At 35.3% G+C, this 16,929-nt stretch overlaps 1 protein-coding gene across 1 annotated transcript; it reads left to right on the top strand.

Moving 5' to 3' along the window:
- The first annotated feature begins 2,245 nt into the window (after positions 1–2,245).
- On the top strand, positions 2,246–16,361 carry MOS4 (modifier of snc1,4). Its single transcript, XM_028216697.2, has 7 exons — positions 2,246–2,657; positions 3,471–3,646; positions 12,383–12,466; positions 13,973–14,042; positions 14,129–14,262; positions 14,350–14,408; positions 16,054–16,361. The coding sequence occupies exons 1-6, from the start codon at positions 2,403–2,405 to the stop codon at positions 14,405–14,407; spliced, it is 777 nt and encodes a 258-aa protein (XP_028072498.1). The 5' UTR covers positions 2,246–2,402; the 3' UTR covers position 14,408; positions 16,054–16,361.
- The last annotated feature ends 568 nt before the right edge of the window (positions 16,362–16,929 follow it).

The following is a 16,929-nucleotide window of genomic DNA, read 5'->3' as shown; positions in this document are numbered from 1 at the left end:
TAATGGGTCCATCTAGAATGAATGAAATTTAGTGATTGTTGCTATGTTATAAATTTGGAGGTATGTAGAATATCTAATTCAAGTTTGCACTTGGATAGTTTGCCTGTTAGCCAAATTTGGCATTTTTTTGCGGAATGGATAATGGTTACAGAAATACGATCTTCTTCAATTACTTGATCATGAGTCATGACCTCGAAAACATTTTTTTTTTTTTTTTAAATTTGGCAAAACATAATCTTTTGGTTTTTAAGGGTTGGGTTATGAAGCCTGTCGTTTTAGTTTATTTTACTCTCACACATTGTTTGGGCACAATATCAACCCAATTAATTTGATGAAAATTAAGAGCATCTTCCGTGGTTAATTTCAAACTATAATGTTGGCATGCTACAATGTCAACTTTGGTAATCTTACTCTTAACTGTGTAAATGTCATTTTCATGAAACAAGGAGAGTTACAGCTGTTTAACCACTTATAATTTATCTTATTTTTTTAAAGTTAATTAGAAGTTACATCCTCAATTTGAAATCCAATATAAGTTGGGGAAAACCACTAAAAAGTGAAGTTTGGAGAATAATTATAAATTAAAAAAAAAAGGAGAATTTAAAATTTTACTCTTAACTGGTGAAATTTATCATGCAATTACAAAAATATCCCACTAATTCTCTTTATTTTTCAATGTCACTCTTTATTTTTATTTTTCAATCCATCACTTATCACGATCTAATTTTACCTTTGTCAGTCCAATCTCTTTCCTCCCATTATACAATCATCACCATTACACCAAAAATTTATTTATCTTTTCCTAACTTTTTCCGCCCACTAACTAGTCTCCCTCCTATGCCACTGCTATGGTGGGGGTGGCATGCATGGGAAGTATGGATGAAGGTGAAAGTAGAGGTGATGGTACTGAGGTTAGGGGAAAGAAGGAGGTTGTCGACAACTAGGAAGAAAAGGGTTTAAAAAAAAAAGATAAACAAGGCCATAGAAGTAAAAAAATATATATTTAACTTGTTTGGTTTGAATTTTTAGGATTTATTTTTTAGAAAATTAATTTTTTTTTTGTTTTTACTAATTTTTTTTAATATTCTAAGTAATTTTGTAAATTTTAGATACGTCTAACATAAATACATTTAAAAAGTATATTATTTGTGAATTTTTTTAAAAAAAATTCACTAAATACCAAAAATACAAATATATATATATATATATATATGAGAATTTAGTACATTTTTCATATTCTTGTGTATTTATTAACTTTTTCATTTTTTTTATAAATATTTTACTTTTTAGATACATGTAACATATATCTAAAAAAGTAAAAAAAAAAAAAATTTGTTTGAAATTTTAAAAATATTAACAAAAAACTCAATTGAAACCAAATACACTGATTAATTTTCTATTTTTCTACATTTTATTTTTATTATCTACCTACTTATATTCATTTTTATTTTTTTCTTTTCTACTTTAGCATTTTTTATTAGGGAAAAAAAAAATGGGAGTTCTAGGGAAAGAGTTCTAATAGTGTGTGAACCCCATAATAATATGATATTTGTGTCTTGTTTTTATTTTCAATATTGATAGAGAGTTCTAAAGAGATCTCTAATAATGTGACAAGAAAATAAATAAATAAATAAAAATATAGACACACACATCATATTATATGTAGACTCCACTCCTTACCACATTACTATAGAATTTCAAAATTAGAACTCTCAATCTTTATTCTTTTGTTTTTGTTGTTTTTTTTTTATTACCAAGTCATTAAGAAATGTATGAGTAGTGATAGAGAGCTCTAACATAAACTCTTATGAGGCGTCAAACAAAAATAAATAAATAAATAAACAAAAAATAAACCAAAACATTACATCAGCATGTGAGAGACCCACCATTAGAGTTATATTAGAGCTCCCGAATTAGAGCTGCCAAACATTATTATTTTATTAGTAGTATATAGGATAAATTATAAATACACCCTTGAAATTTATTTAAATTACAAATTACCTTCTGTAGTTTTAGAAATTACATTATACCCCATAAAATTTTTAATTGCATAACAAATAAATCTTTTTTTTAATAAATTATCAAGTTAATTAATAATTTTTAATAATGTTAAAATTTTATTTCAATTAATAATTCAAATAATTTTATTCTTGTACAAATAAACAGTTAAAAATTTTATTTTTTTAATTAATTTTATTAAATAAAAAATTTTAATAAAAAAATATTTATAATTTTTCAAGCTATAGATATTTGTAATTTATCTTATTATATATGATTTTCCATATGAACTAGCTACTGCCCTTTCTTCATCCTCCGCTACCCTGACTCACAAGCACAATACAAGAAGAAGCTACGGTCGTCGGCTGAGTTGAGCCCTGAAGCTGAAGCGAGCAACAATTGCGATGACGAACAACAATGGGGATATTCTAATGCTAGAAGCTCCACCTCGTCCAGCTTCTTCTGAACAAGCTTGTCGACCTTGGTGGTCCACCGGCGCTGAAATCATCGACGCCTTGCCCTACATCGACGACGACTACGGCTACCCCAAAGTCAAAGAAGAGGTGGATCGATTGGTCGAAGATGAGATGCGTCGCAGCTCCAAGAAACCCTCCGATTTCCTCAACGACCTCCCTCCTCTTCCCAGCTTCAACTTCCAGGTTCTCTCTAAACATTGCGTTGCTAGGGTTTTTGTTTTTAGATTCTCACTGTGTTTCCACTTTTCTAAGGTTTTGCTGATGAGATACTCCTTTTCGATTCGATGCTCAAAAAAATTAAATTTTACTACTAAAATTTTACATTTGATATGAATCCCTCCAATGGACAAACTTTGATTTAAGTGTAAATTTGAGAGCCACAAAATATGTGGAATTTTTTGAGTAAAATTTGCATGTCTTGATTTGGCTAAAAATTCAATTTCGTATGTACGAGAGCCACAAAATAGAGATTTTTATACAAATTTTTTGAGTTTGATACAGGGGTTTGAGTCAAGGATTGGAGATGCCCTTATTTGTGTTTGCATAGAGTTCTTCTGTGCTAGGATGGATGAAACATTTACTTTGGATCACTGATTTGGGTAGGGGTTTGGAAAGGAAAAAAGGAAAAACGTGGGTGCATTGTGAATGAATTATAGATAGATACATTTCGCTTTTCCTTTCCAAATCCATGATCCAAACACAGCTTTTATTTTATTCGTTATTTTCTTTGTACATTGTTTTCTACAGTAACCAAACTCGAAAATAATGATTTCCTCTGCATTGTCTTCTTACAAAGCTGGGAAGCCTCATATTTGGAAAAGGAAATATTTTCAAAGACTACTAGATTTTTAGTTACTGATTTGATTTGCTGACTTATTTTAATGGTGTATGAAATTGGGTCTTTTAATCAATGCTAATGCTAATGGTTAGTTAGTACACAATATGTGAGGTGAAGAACATGTTGGAGCATCTCTTATTTTGGAACTTATATTTCAGAACCATCCAATGCTTGCCAGAGAGTATGAGCGGGTTAGAGCTGGGAAACCTCCAGTGCCACTTGATATGTCGCGATATGGACTTGAACCGCCATCTATGAACAAACGGAATGATGAATCTGCTTGGAAGCAGGCACTGCAGAAAGCTCAACGCTTACTACAACATCAAGTAATCAGGTAACATTTTTGTATGATTATAGAAGGCTAATTTACTGCCTAGTTGCTTCTGGCATGATGAAGGTGATGTAGGACATATTATGAAACTAAGTCCTGAGCTGCCTATGAGAGGATTTTGTGGTGGGTTTTGTCTATTATGGAAACTTGCTTTTGTAGGGTTTTATAAGATGGAAAAGGCTTGTCGGGTTTTTTAGATGGAAAAATTTTGTTTTGACTTGATTCTCAAAAGATATAGGTTGCAGGATTTCTAGAATTAGTTGCAGAAGTTCTCTAGACAATACCTATTTTTATCATATTATGTTGTAAATTTTATAGCACACTGTAGGGATGAACAATGTTAGGGAGGGTAATGTGAAAAAGTTTTACGAAAGGTGCAGTAATGTGCATGAAGGGGCATGCTTTGGATTACTGTCATCCTAGGAAGCATGGGTGTGGGTACGAGTGCGGGTACGCCGATACGGCAAAACTCAAAAAAACTATGATACGGGTACGGCTGTGGTATGCCGATATTTTTTTATTTTTTATTTTTATTTTTATTTATAATTATGGTTAAAGGATCTAACCTACAAATTAAAATTAAATATCAAAACTAAAAAGAGAATTACAAAACTAAAAGACAAATATTAATATATTTCAATTCAACAATGCCAATTCAATCCATAATGCAAGCAAAGAAAAAAACAAAAGAAAGCCCTATGTATCTAAACTTGACACTTCAAAGTTCACTTCCATCAACTTCATCATTGAATAAAATAGCTTCTATCTCTGGCTCATCAAGTGAAAGATTTGCAATTTCAAGGAAACCAGAACCCTCCAATGAATCAAATGCATCTCCCCCAATGTCCTATAACTTGGTCTCTCTTTCTGTGTATAGTTGACTCCTTCTTGATAAGAGGCGAATATTGGAGTGCACAAAAACCAAATCCTCGCACCGTTGTTGTGTCATTTTATTCCTCTTCATGGAGTGAATGAAAGAGTAGGTGCTCCAATTCCTTTCACAACATGATGAGGAACATGGTTGGCCAAGTAATTTCACTGTCAAGGATTGGAGCATAGGTGCAAAAGAGCCATGTGCCAACCACCAAACCACTAGTTCCATTACTCTTCTATCACATATTGAGTCAGAGTCTCCAAAACTTTCTAAGCAACGTAAAAACTTAGCATACTCTGTATTAACAACCCTTCTCTCATCTGAATCAAAAAAGTATCTCTTAAAATACTTGATTCTCGTCTCAGGAAATTCAACATCTTTGTGAGGAGGAACACGAATGGGATTTTCATGGAGCTACATCCCACTATAATACCTTGATTTCATAATTAGAAAAAAATAATAAGTAAATTATGCAATGAAAGTGAATTATACCTTGGATTCAAAGAATGAGCAAGATAATGAAGAGGTGTGCTACTTTTTGTGCACCTTTCCACTAATATTTAATGCACTACAGAGTAAAAGGACAACTCTTCATTTTCTGACTTCCCTTCACGCCTATAGATGGATGCCTTCATCCGTTCAATCATTGAATCCCACATCTCATAAACCAAATGTAGACATGGCTTATCAGTGTCACAAAATCTGAGCATCTCATAAATAGGTAATGTGAATGAGAGTATATATTCAATCTTGTCCCACCAAATATCATTCAACAACTTTTCCTTTACAACAGCTACTTTCCCAACATCATCTTCCTTGTAGGAAGCTCATTTCTCACTTATCACCATTGTTTGGAGACCACGATATATAAGTTTAAGCCTTTTCAGCATAACAATTGCAGATGCAAAGCGTGTATCTGCAACAGAAAGTAGCTTCAAAAGTACAAACTTATTAAAAATAGCTAATCTCATAGAATGATTCATAATGAAATTTTTCACAAACATTACATCATCAATCACAGTAGTGATCCAATGGCATTCATCATAAGCATATGCAGCAACTCCAATTTCCTTTGCAGCACAAATGTTTTTAAGAGCAAGATTAAGAGTGTGCACTACACAAGGTGTCCAAAAGATCTTCGGATAATTACCTTGAATTATTGATCCGGTTGCACTACAAACAGGAGCATTGTCAGTGTTAAAATCCACCTACTCTCCACCTACTTCACCCACTTAAACCTACTCCACTAAACCTAACCCACTACTTCACCCACTCTCCACCTACTTCACCCACTTAAACCTACTCCACTAAACCTAACCCACTACACCACTACCACCTCACCTACTCCACTAAACCTAACCCACTACACCACTACCACCTCCACTTCACCTACTCCTTACCTACTACACACTCACCCTCTTCTATATATAGGAATCATGAATCATTGTAATAGATATCAATATAAATCAATCAATAATACATACAATTTATTCTCTCTCTATTTCTCTTTATACATTAAATTTTACATGGTATCAGAGCAAGGTTAAGACCTTAGTATTTCTCGCTTCACCGGCGGGCGGCAACCTCGCCTTGGCCGCCCGCCGGACCTCAACCTATTCCGCTTATTTTCTACACATACCTTGACTTCTTCAACATTTTCTTACACCCCTCCTCCGCTATGTCGGCGGCGGCACCCGCATCATCGTCTAGCCTCTATCGCCGTTCACCTCGCCTCTCACATATCCGTGGTTGTACTTTTACTCGTCGTCGTCGTTGGCGTTTCTGGCGCTGCTTTTCTGCTCGTCACTGCTGTTTTTTTTCCCGATTTGCTCTCTCTCTCTCTTAGCCATGGATTTGGGTGTGGGGTGTAGAGCTGTGGCTCTATTGTTGGTAGCCATGTTTGCTGGCTTGAAGGTTTCAATGGCAGCAGTGTACAAGGTTGGGGACTCCGCTGGTTGAACCATCATTGGGAATATTGATTACAAGGCCTGGGCTGCTTCCAAAACGTTTCATGTTGGAGATGTCATCATTTTCGAATACAATTTTCAATGTCACGTGTTGCAAGTGCCCCACAAAGAATACCAAGCCTGCAGAAGTGTAAGACAGTAACATGCATCTTCACATACAGCTTGGGTAATGTGTAACTATCAAAAGCACAAGCTTCTTGGACATCCCTCTCTCTCTCTCTCTCTCTCCATGGACCCAACATCATCATCATGCACCCACTCTATCTCCCTCTCTCTCGTCTTTTCCCACTTTCAAACCCACTTTAATCATATCTCTCATTTCTCTTAATTTATTTCATCCACGTTCTTTCACCCTTTTCTTTTATTTTAATATATATATATATATATTTTATTGTAATATATTTTCCCTATCCCTTGTTAGTAAGCATCACCCGTTTTCCATTCTCTTATTATTATTTATTTTATATTCCACCAAAAAAAAAAAAAAAAAAAAAAAATCACACTACTGTTTTTCTTATCACCCATCCACAAATATTTTTCTCTATTTTCTTTATCCATTATTTTCTTTTATTTTATTTTTCTTATTAAACAAAACAACACCACAAAATAACACCAACAACATTCCACAACCTTGTCATTTTATTCATATCAGGGGATCAACCTCGATCACACTTTTACATTAAAAAAAAAAAAAAAAAAAAAAAAAAAAAAACCACACAAACAAAAACAAAACTACCACACCCACAGTGGGATTTTTCTTCTCTACTCAGCCGCCGGTCTTTTCTTCTTGCCTCCGTCCTGGGTGGTCCTTGCCGGTGTTGCCTCCGTGCTTCCTAGACCACCAAGCAAGTTGCCTCCTCCCTGCTCCTCCACTACAGCATACGGTGGACCTCCAAATCGGAACATCACGGTGGCCTTCCGCTTCAGCTCCTTATTTTTCGCCTTTAGCACACTTAACTCTGCTCGCGCATCCTTATACATGCGTTGGAGCAGAGCCAGTTGGGCGTTTAACTGCTGCACCTCATTTGTCCTACTCTGCAGCCGATTCGACAAATTTGTAACCGCAGTCATGGTTTCTACACATGACTTCAATGTATACTGATTGGCCTCCACATCCGACTGTACTGCCATTCTTTGCTCCACCGACCGCATCGGAAAGTTCAATGGAGCAAAACCAGAGGTGTTTGGTTGAGGTTCACGGGTCTCCGCACCAGTTATCTCTCTTGTTGACTCGTTGAGGTCGGGAAAGAGAGTGAGTAGACCACGGGATGAAGAGGCCATATTCTGGGTAGCTGAACGGGAAGAAGAGGCCATGTTTTTTGAGTTGTTGAGTGTTTCAGCGAAATAGCAATTTCAGACTGATAATGTTCGGAAGGGGAGTGTTTCAAGATTTGCAGCTCTTAGAGGCAATCTCTCAGAAAAACGAATATCTCTATCAGAAAATGAAGAGTTTTTCAGAAGTTTTTTCCCAGGTTTTTTTTCTTCGCTTCTGCCTCAAGCACAACCTCCGCATTGGTTTATATCGACACTGACGACGCGGCCGACATGCCACTCTGTCGCTCACGTGCCTCGCCGCTTCTCCGGCTCACCTTTTGATGGCTCGACGCTTTCTGTCGGGCTCGACTTTTGATGAAGTGGGCGCGCCTTTTGAGGGCGCAACTTTTGATGGCACGTCTTTTTATGGATTGGGCACGCATTTTGATGGCACGTCTTTTTATGGATTGGGCACGCCTTTTGATGGCACGCCTTTTGAAAGATTGGGCACACCTTTTGAGGGTGCGACTTTTTAGGGGTCCGACAAGACTCTGTAAACTGTTCCGACATTGATTCCGGTTAGCTCCTTCATGGGTCCGACAAGACTCTGTAAACTGTCTCGACATTGATTCCGGTTAGCTCCTTTATGGGTCCGACAAGACTCTGTAAACTGTCCCGACATTGATTCCGGTTAGCTCCTTTATGGGTCCGACAAGACTCTGTAAACTGTCCCGACATTGATTCCGGTTAGTTTCTACAAGGGTCCAGCAAGACTCTGTAAACTGTCACAACAACTGTCACAACATTGTCTGCTACAACGGTCCGACATGACCCCATAAACTGTCTTCTACATTGGTCTGACACAATCATCTAGTGTCTTCTACACCGTTATAACACCACCATACAGTGTCCTCTACATGGTTATGACACCCCCATACAGTGTTCTCTACAACGTTATGACACCACCATCCAGTGTCTTCACCAATGGTCTGACACGACCATACAGTGTCTCTTATCCTCTTTTATTTTTATGTATTTTCTTGTTTTGTTACTCTCTCCAAACTCAAGTTGGTTAGTTCCTATCCCCCTTGAGTTTGCGGGGGGCTGTTAAAATCCACCTACTCTCCACCTACTTCACCCACTTAAACCTACTCCACTAAACCTAACCCACTACTTCACCCACTCTCCACCTACTTCACCCACTTAAACCTACTCCACTAAACCTAACCCACTACACCACTACCACCTCACCTACTCCACTAAACCTAACCCACTACACCACTACCACCTCCACTTCACCTACTCCTTACCTACTACACACTCACCCTCTTCTATATATAGGAATCATGAATCATTGTAATAGATATCAATATAAATCAATCAATAATACATACAATTTATTCTCTCTCTATTTTTCTTTATACATTAAATTTTACAGTCAGTAATTACTTGAAGCACATTATGCGGGCCCACTTCATCAATCACTTCACTAATTAATTTGACAATATGATACTTGTCCTTGGTCTCACTCTCACAATTAACAACTTTTGTAAACATAGCTCCACCATTAGATGTTGCCATAAAATTAATAAGAGGCCTCCTTTGTGCATCAGTCCATCCATCAGATACTATACTCAATCCCTTCTCATCCCATGACTTTTTAGTTGGTTCCAATAATCTTTCAATATTTGCCATTTCTTTTTGAAGTAAAGTAGTCCTCAACAAATTATATCTAGGGGACATACCCAATAATTTGATTCTCAGCAGCATATTGAAAAGCACCCACAAAGTATGGATTCCTAGCCAAATGGAAAGGCAAACTAGCTGAATAGAACATACGAGCAATTAAATAATGTATATGTTCTTTGGCACTTTGATTGAATGCCTTATCTAAAGGACTACTCCCAATTGCCTTTCTCTTTCTTGGTGCATAACCTTTCAATCTAAATGTTCCAACATCTCCTACACCGCCGTGGCTAGTACTAATTTGAGAAGATGGAGGTGGTAAAGGATCATTTTTTGGCTTTGCCATCTTTTTCCAGTTCTCAGCTTCTTGATCTGCCTTTCGAATTTCAGAAAGAAGATCGCTCTTTGTCCTTCACAATTGCACACACTCTAATTCCATGACTAGTAAGCCTCCGTTTGGGAAGTGGGTTGGTTTTTTGGCTTTTTGGCTATTTTAGCCTGGGTTAAAAAGCTTGGTTTGGGAAGGGCTTTTTGGCTTTTTTGACTTTTTTTGTGAGAGAAAAGTGTAATGATTATGAGTTGGATGTGATGTTTTGTTTTTTTGTGGCTAAAATAGCCTATTTTGTTTTTTCTAGCTAAAATAGCCAAAAAAGCCCGGAAAAGCCCTTCCCAAACGGACCTTAAGTAGCAACAAATGGGCTCTAACTCTAGAATATGACCCTTGGTACTCAATGTTACAAAAATTACATTTCAATGTTGTATTACTACTTCCTCCTTCCCCCCTTTTGACTAATTTTGTAACATAGCCCCAAAGAGGAGCATTTTCATCTCCAGATTGATCAATGGAAGTAGCAGAAGAAGCACTTGCAGATGAACCTAAACTGCTTGATGAACTCATTTTTCTATAATTTAAAACCATTAAGCATCAAAAATAATATTAGTAAAATCTCTCACTTTGACATGTTATGCACTGTGAATCTGTGATCATAATTTATTTTTAAAATCGTTCTTTTGCTCATCAAATATTTAAATAACAATTTGGACAGATCTAATATATTGCATATATTGAATAAAATATATATTCCAATGACAAGTATCATATTGCATATATATATGACATATATCAGGAAAAAAAAAATCAATAGTTCAAAAATCTGGACATGTATCAGAAAAAAAGAAAAGAAAAAAAGGGAGTTCAAGAAAAATGAAGAAGAAGAAGGATCAAAGAAAGAGAAAATCAAAGACAGGAGAAAAATCGATAAACAGCACAAAAATCTGGACAAAAAAATGAAAGAAAAATCGATAAACAGCACAAAAATCTGGACAAAAAAATGAAAGAAAGAGGATGAAGAATCGAAGAAGAAGAGGGGGAAGAGTCGAAGATGAACTTACCTCTTCAATCGCACATTCGAAGGAGAGAATCAATCAGCAATACCTTCGATTAAACCTTTCAATCGCACCTTCGAAGTGTTCTTCAAACTCTCTTGGGAGTATTTCTGGAAAGAAATGATTGAATAGACATGGAACCCTAGCACCTTCATAGTTCTTCAGTCTTGGAGTATTTAGGTTCTGAAAAGCGGTTGCGGTCGCCGTAACGGTGGCGGTGACGCGGTTGCGGTTGAGGGGTGTAAAGGCCGTAGTGTAACGGTTGCGGTAATCGGAACAGTGATTTTTTTTATTTTTCGCACAATTTGAAAAAAACTTACCGATAGGCATATTTTTTTTCCATGATCATATTTATTGGGTTAAAAATAAATATTGATCAATTTTTGTAAATTTTTAAGTATGATCCAATATATTTCATATTTTTAAATCACTATAAACTGAGTTTTTTACATTTTATTTTAATAATTAATGACTTTATATTTTACAAAAAATTAATCACTAACTATTATATATAAGATAAATAATGACAAAAGTAAGAGAATAAATAAGAGCTTAAATATATATATATATACATATTTTAACCAAGCCAAATAGATAATAACCACACTTATTATTATTATTATTTTCAAACAATATATAGATAGACACACACAAACAAAATGGTTTAGTGATAACAGCTGAATAGAATAGCATAAATCTTATAGTTTCAACAAATCAATAACATGTTATTCATCTTCCCTCTTCTCTCTCTCTATATCTCTTGCTCCTCTATTTTCTCTCTTTATCTTCCCTCTTCTCTCTATCCCTCTTCCCCCATTTTCAGCTTTTTTTTGTGTGTTTTTTAAAAAGAAACAGTTTGGAACCGTTACGTAACGGTACGAAACAGGCCTTTATGGCTGTTACAGCACCGTTACGACCGCTACGATAGCCGCTATGGCCGACACACCTGTGAATCTCAATCACACTGCAAAAGCGGCGTAACGGGTGGCGGTAACCGCTAAAACTGTTACGTAACGGTGTTACGTAAAGTGTTACGTAACGGTTGCGGCCGCTTTTTAAAACCTTGAGTATTTTGGAAGGAGATATCGGAAGGAGATGAGATGATCGAATGATATAGAATAATAGAACCCTAATTTTATTTGATTTCATGTTTTATTTATTACAAAAAAACTCCAGATTTTTATAATTTTTTAAAATAGACACAAAATTGCTCCGGTACCCTTTAATTTATAAAAAATCTCGTTTTTTACCCCGGAGTATCCAAAAACGTACCCATGGCGTACCCATTACTATGCTGATCGTATAAAACATACCCGGTGCGTTTTTTGCGTACCCAGTACGTGTTTCCGCACCCGGTAAATACCCGGTACTTGTACAGCAACATTTTTGGAGTACCCATGCTTCATAGCTGTCATCTGAATTACTCAAGTCTGATATTCAAAGATAAATCATTGCTCCTCTTACTTCATATCTTCTCTGGTTGTCTCTTGGTTGTGTCTTCTGTTCTTTCACCTCTCTTGCTTCTTTCCCTCCTCAAATCAGGTGCTGAAACTTGCATGGTTAATGTTGCAGGCTAGAAAATTTGGATCTAATGTCAAAACATGGTGTTGATGTCTGGAAACAACACAACCAACGACTGGAGGCATTCTTGTCCAGGTATTTTATTTTATTTCTTATGAAGAGTCTCTTTCATTTCTTGATTTGAAGGCAGACTTAACCATTTACTTTAGTCGCCAATTTACGTAAGTTTGTTTGAACCTGTCCATTCCAGAGCTCAAAATCATATATTGCATATCGTAAGATGTTTTATAGCTTGCAGCGTTTACTTGGTTAAATCAAATGTGTTTTATGTAATCATGTTGACATTTAGATGAGGCTAGATGCCTGAGATAACAACCTTTCTGGTTGTTTTAAGAGTTCTTCCAGTGATAAGGAGGCTTCATTGTTAGACTACCTTCGTAAGGAGGGCAATTATTGTGTTTGGCATATTTCTTTTAGAGGCAACCTTCATGATTGGGAGGAAGAAGAGTTAATTGACCTTTCAGGTAGATTTATAATATCATGAAAATTACAAAGGGGGAGGGTGTTATGAGATGGTTGAGATCCAAGTTAGGAATTTTTTAACTGTAATAATTTCATGCAGCTTTGGTCGGTATGGTGGAATTTCTTTTCCTTGGAGAGGCTTGGAGAGGAGTTTTCTTGCCAAGTGCCTCATCTAACTTGTGGTTTTGTATGGATGACAACATGTGGGAAAATCTTTACCATTGATAATTTGGTAGGTAGACATTCTATTTTTGTTAATTGGTGTTTGTGTAAACAAGATGGGGAATTTGTCGGCCATCTTCTTATTCACTGTCATGTCGCTAGAGAGCTTTGGGGTTTGATTATAGAGATGTTTGGAATGCATTGTGTTTTACCTGGGTGTGTTAGGGGATCTTTTGTGTACTTGGAGAGAGGGTAGAGTTGGGAAGAGAAAGGAAAAAGCTTGGCTGCTAGCTTCCGTATGCTTGATGTGGATTACTTGGGGAGAGTGGAACCATAGGTCTTTTTTTAAGGCATGAAACACTCTTCAAGTTGAAGAGTAGACTTTGCTTCTCTTTTATAATTGGACTTCTAGAGTGATCAATCCCCTGAAGCATTTTTTATCTGAGATGTATATGAGGTTTTATTTTTATTTTTATTGTCTCTTTTCTCTTGTTTAGTAGCCAGACATGGTTGGCATACAACGAATTGACACAGGTAGATGAAACAATTCCATTGATCACAATAAGCTTTATTGAAGCTAGAGAATATAGCAGTTTTCAAAGGGTACATGAAAAAGCATAGCACCATGTATGTGATTTACATGTTAATGACAGAAATAATGAGAAAAGGTTAAACTAGTACATCTCAGCATGCTGTGGGGCCAAATATGTGTTAACACTAAAGCTTTTGAGAAAGAAGAAAGTGTTGCATCTAACAGGTGGACTCCAATTAAAGGTTTACTCATTTTCCATTCTTCCATTTCTCATTTGCATATACTTCCGACCTTTCTGCCTTGCATTAAGTTGACAAATCAAAGTTTTAAGTGTTCACGTAGATGTTGCTTTGGGCTCTTAGTGCAATGATTATAGTTGCTTCTGTTCATTCTCTTCATAGTTTTAATACACTATTTTTCTACAGAATGCAATCACAAGCTGTGGAACTGAATGAAAAGATAGAAGTCGTGAATCGTGAAAGGAAGTATCATCAGGTCATTAAAATTTCTGAGACATCTGTTTAGGTTTCCATTCTGTCCATGCACTTTCTGATTAATATGCTTTCTCCATGCGATATCAGCAAAACACAGCATACGAGCTTAATGCATTATCGGCACAGTGGAAGGAACTGTGTGAGAAAAACATAGAAATCCAAACAGCATGTGCTAAAATTGAAAATCATATTGAAGAAATGAAGAGAGAAGCTACAGAGAGGTAAGTTAACTTTTAGATTGGTTTTTTTTTTTTGGGCATTGCTAGTTTGGGTATGAAATTATTAAAATTTTTATTTTATGTTTTCAGAGGCTGGAATTTAGATGCTAATATAGAGAATGGATCCTTGCTGCATCCAGAACAGTAAGGTATGTGTGTTTTTTTAGTCAAGAAGCATTGGGTTCCATGCTGTTTGAAATTAAACATGATTTTGGTACTCTAAATAGTTATGTTTTAATTCTAGAAATTTCTGTACACATCATACATATATGGAGTGTTTCATGTATTAACTGAAGAGTCATCCTAGTAGTTTATATCTGTTGGTATGGGTTGTGAGTAGATTGAATACTTTGTTAAAATGACATGCCTAGGTGCTTGTTGTTAGAGCCTATAAATATCAATGTACTTTGGCCATTGTGATGAAGAATGAACTAGTGGAGTCTGTTATCTTCTACCTGCTTCTCTACCCAACTGTTTGTGTGTGTATTGACACCTCTAACTTCCAACAAACTGATGTTAAAGCTTGCAAAAAATTCCAACACATGGGAGAAGAAGAAGAAAAGTGATAGGGGCATTTAGATTATCAAAGCAACAATAACTTAAGCCTTGTTTGGCATAACCTATTTTAGTCAATCTTTTTATCTTTTTATCTTTTTTGGGTCACATCAATCAATATCTCCTCTTTACTTTTTTACACATCTTTTTATAAAAAGTCAAAAAGTACACTTATTTAGAACATCCCAAACCACCCCTTACTGTTATCACATCTGTTTTTAAGAGAGTAATGCTGACAGGGTTCCTATTTAGCAATGTCACATGGTTTTATGTTTTACTGAAATGCTTCCTGTTTATAGAGTTTTTGAGCTGGGGAAAATCGAAAATAAAACAAAGAACAGTGTGCATGGGTAAAATCGGTTTCAATTCTTCACATGTTAATATGATCGTTGCAATCATAAATATGTGCTATATTTTTGTCTATCAATTCTTTGTTGCATTTACTGTCATGTAAAAACTCAGTCATCTATTTCAGAAATGTCACACATGTAGAATGCATACTCATAATTATAAAAAAAAAAAAGAAAAAAAAAGAATTGCAATTAACATCCACGAATTTGGAGTTGATGCATGCGAATAACTTAAAGGTGTTTACCCAAGAGAGGGAAACTGATAATTGTATCAAGTCTAATTACAGCAACCCATCAGCAGGGACTTTTTTGGCATTTTCACACAAGAATGAATACTGTAAGTCTGGTCATTTTAATGCCCATAATTATCTTTACTTGATTCTAAAGCAATTATCAATAGCTCTCAATTGTCAAAACACCTTAAATAATTCTAGATGATGCCTCAGCTGGTTGTTGTATGGTGGTTTAGGTCCCCAAAAACAGTAATTGATCCTTGATGCATTGAATTTGTTGCATTAGAATGAATACACTTCCTTCCAATTTGTCTGTATAGCTAAATGCATTCTTCCATTGTGGCTGCACATAAAAATAATATATAAAATCAATGTCTGATGAAATTGTTTTTCAAAAATCGATGGCTGATATCAATGCAAACAAACAAATGAGATGATTGAACAAGGTGTACAAGGCAAGAGCCTTGCTCACATCTCAGCTGTGCCTCTTTCAGCTCCCCATGGCAGCTAAATTTTCCCTTATTTATGATTGACTGAGTTTGTTTATTATAATGCATTCTTTATTTAATTATTTATTGCAACTTCCCCCACTTTTCTGTGTCGATTGAATTTCTTTCGTGTTAAGATTGCTCATTGTAATAGCTCATGTGCTACAGGTTTTCAGAAGATTGATGGAACGAATTATGAAGGGGATGATCTTGTAGAGGGAGTGTCTCATGCATTTTATTTTTTTGACTCTCAAGTATATTGGGATTCTTCCCTAATTCACAAAAGGTGAATTTTGAGTTTGCTCGTAGTTTTATGAATTTTTTTTAATTGTAAAAACTATAAGGAAAAGCTTGTACTTTGCTCTTCTTTTTTTTATGTTGAATGAAACCTTAGCTTAGCTGAAGTAAAATTGATTTGAGAAAATAAAGTTTGTGATGGGTATGCATAACTGAAATGCAACCACATTGGCAAATAACATGAAATGGCCATTGTTTATTTTATTTAGATCAAGTGTCAATTTTGGAGGACATTCATTCATCCCTTAGCATGCCCCCTTGGCAAGAAATGCTGGAGACCAACATTTAAGTCTCACAATTCATTCACAATAACATGGCTAGTAAATTGAATTTTACGTGGTTTAATTTATAACAAATCATAACTCGGCACATAACTTGTCATGTTATAATTTATAACAAATCATAACTCGGCACATAACTTGTCATGTTATTGCAGAGACTGTGGAACTTAAATCGTGCGTCTCAATATTTTTTCCTATGAAAATTGCAATTTGACTAAAATAGCATTGGAAAGGAATTAACAATTGAATACAATTGGTCCTATTAATATTTTCAATTCTTACTTAATAGTTCTCTCGCTCTCTGACTTTGGTAATCTTTATATTGTATTTTGATCATAAATTTTGGTAGAGATTTAGAGAGAAAAAGTAAAAAAATAAGTAAAATATAAATGAAATATATTTATATTTTATTTTGTTATTATTATTTTTTTAAATTTACGATCCAAGCATATTCTTAATAATTTGA

The sequence above is a fragment of the Camellia sinensis genome, chromosome 4 (assembly GCF_055761805.1).
Source record: "Camellia sinensis isolate YWXY chromosome 4, ASM5576180v1, whole genome shotgun sequence".
Classification (NCBI taxonomy): domain Eukaryota; kingdom Viridiplantae; phylum Streptophyta; class Magnoliopsida; order Ericales; family Theaceae; genus Camellia; species Camellia sinensis.
This window is presented reverse-complemented; position numbering and strand designations above follow the sequence as displayed.

Bases quoted from the DNA above. Each gene is read 5' to 3' on its own strand.
- MOS4 (XM_028216697.2), top strand. From the start codon at position 2,403: ATGACGAACAACAATGGGGATATTCTAATGCTAGAAGCTCCACCTCGT. The intron at 14,043-14,128 runs GTCATTAAAATT...ATGCGATATCAG, and splicing joins GTGAAAGGAAGTATCATCAG to CAAAACACAGCATACGAGCT. The intron at 14,263-14,349 runs GTAAGTTAACTT...TTATGTTTTCAG, and splicing joins AAGAGAGAAGCTACAGAGAG to AGGCTGGAATTTAGATGCTA.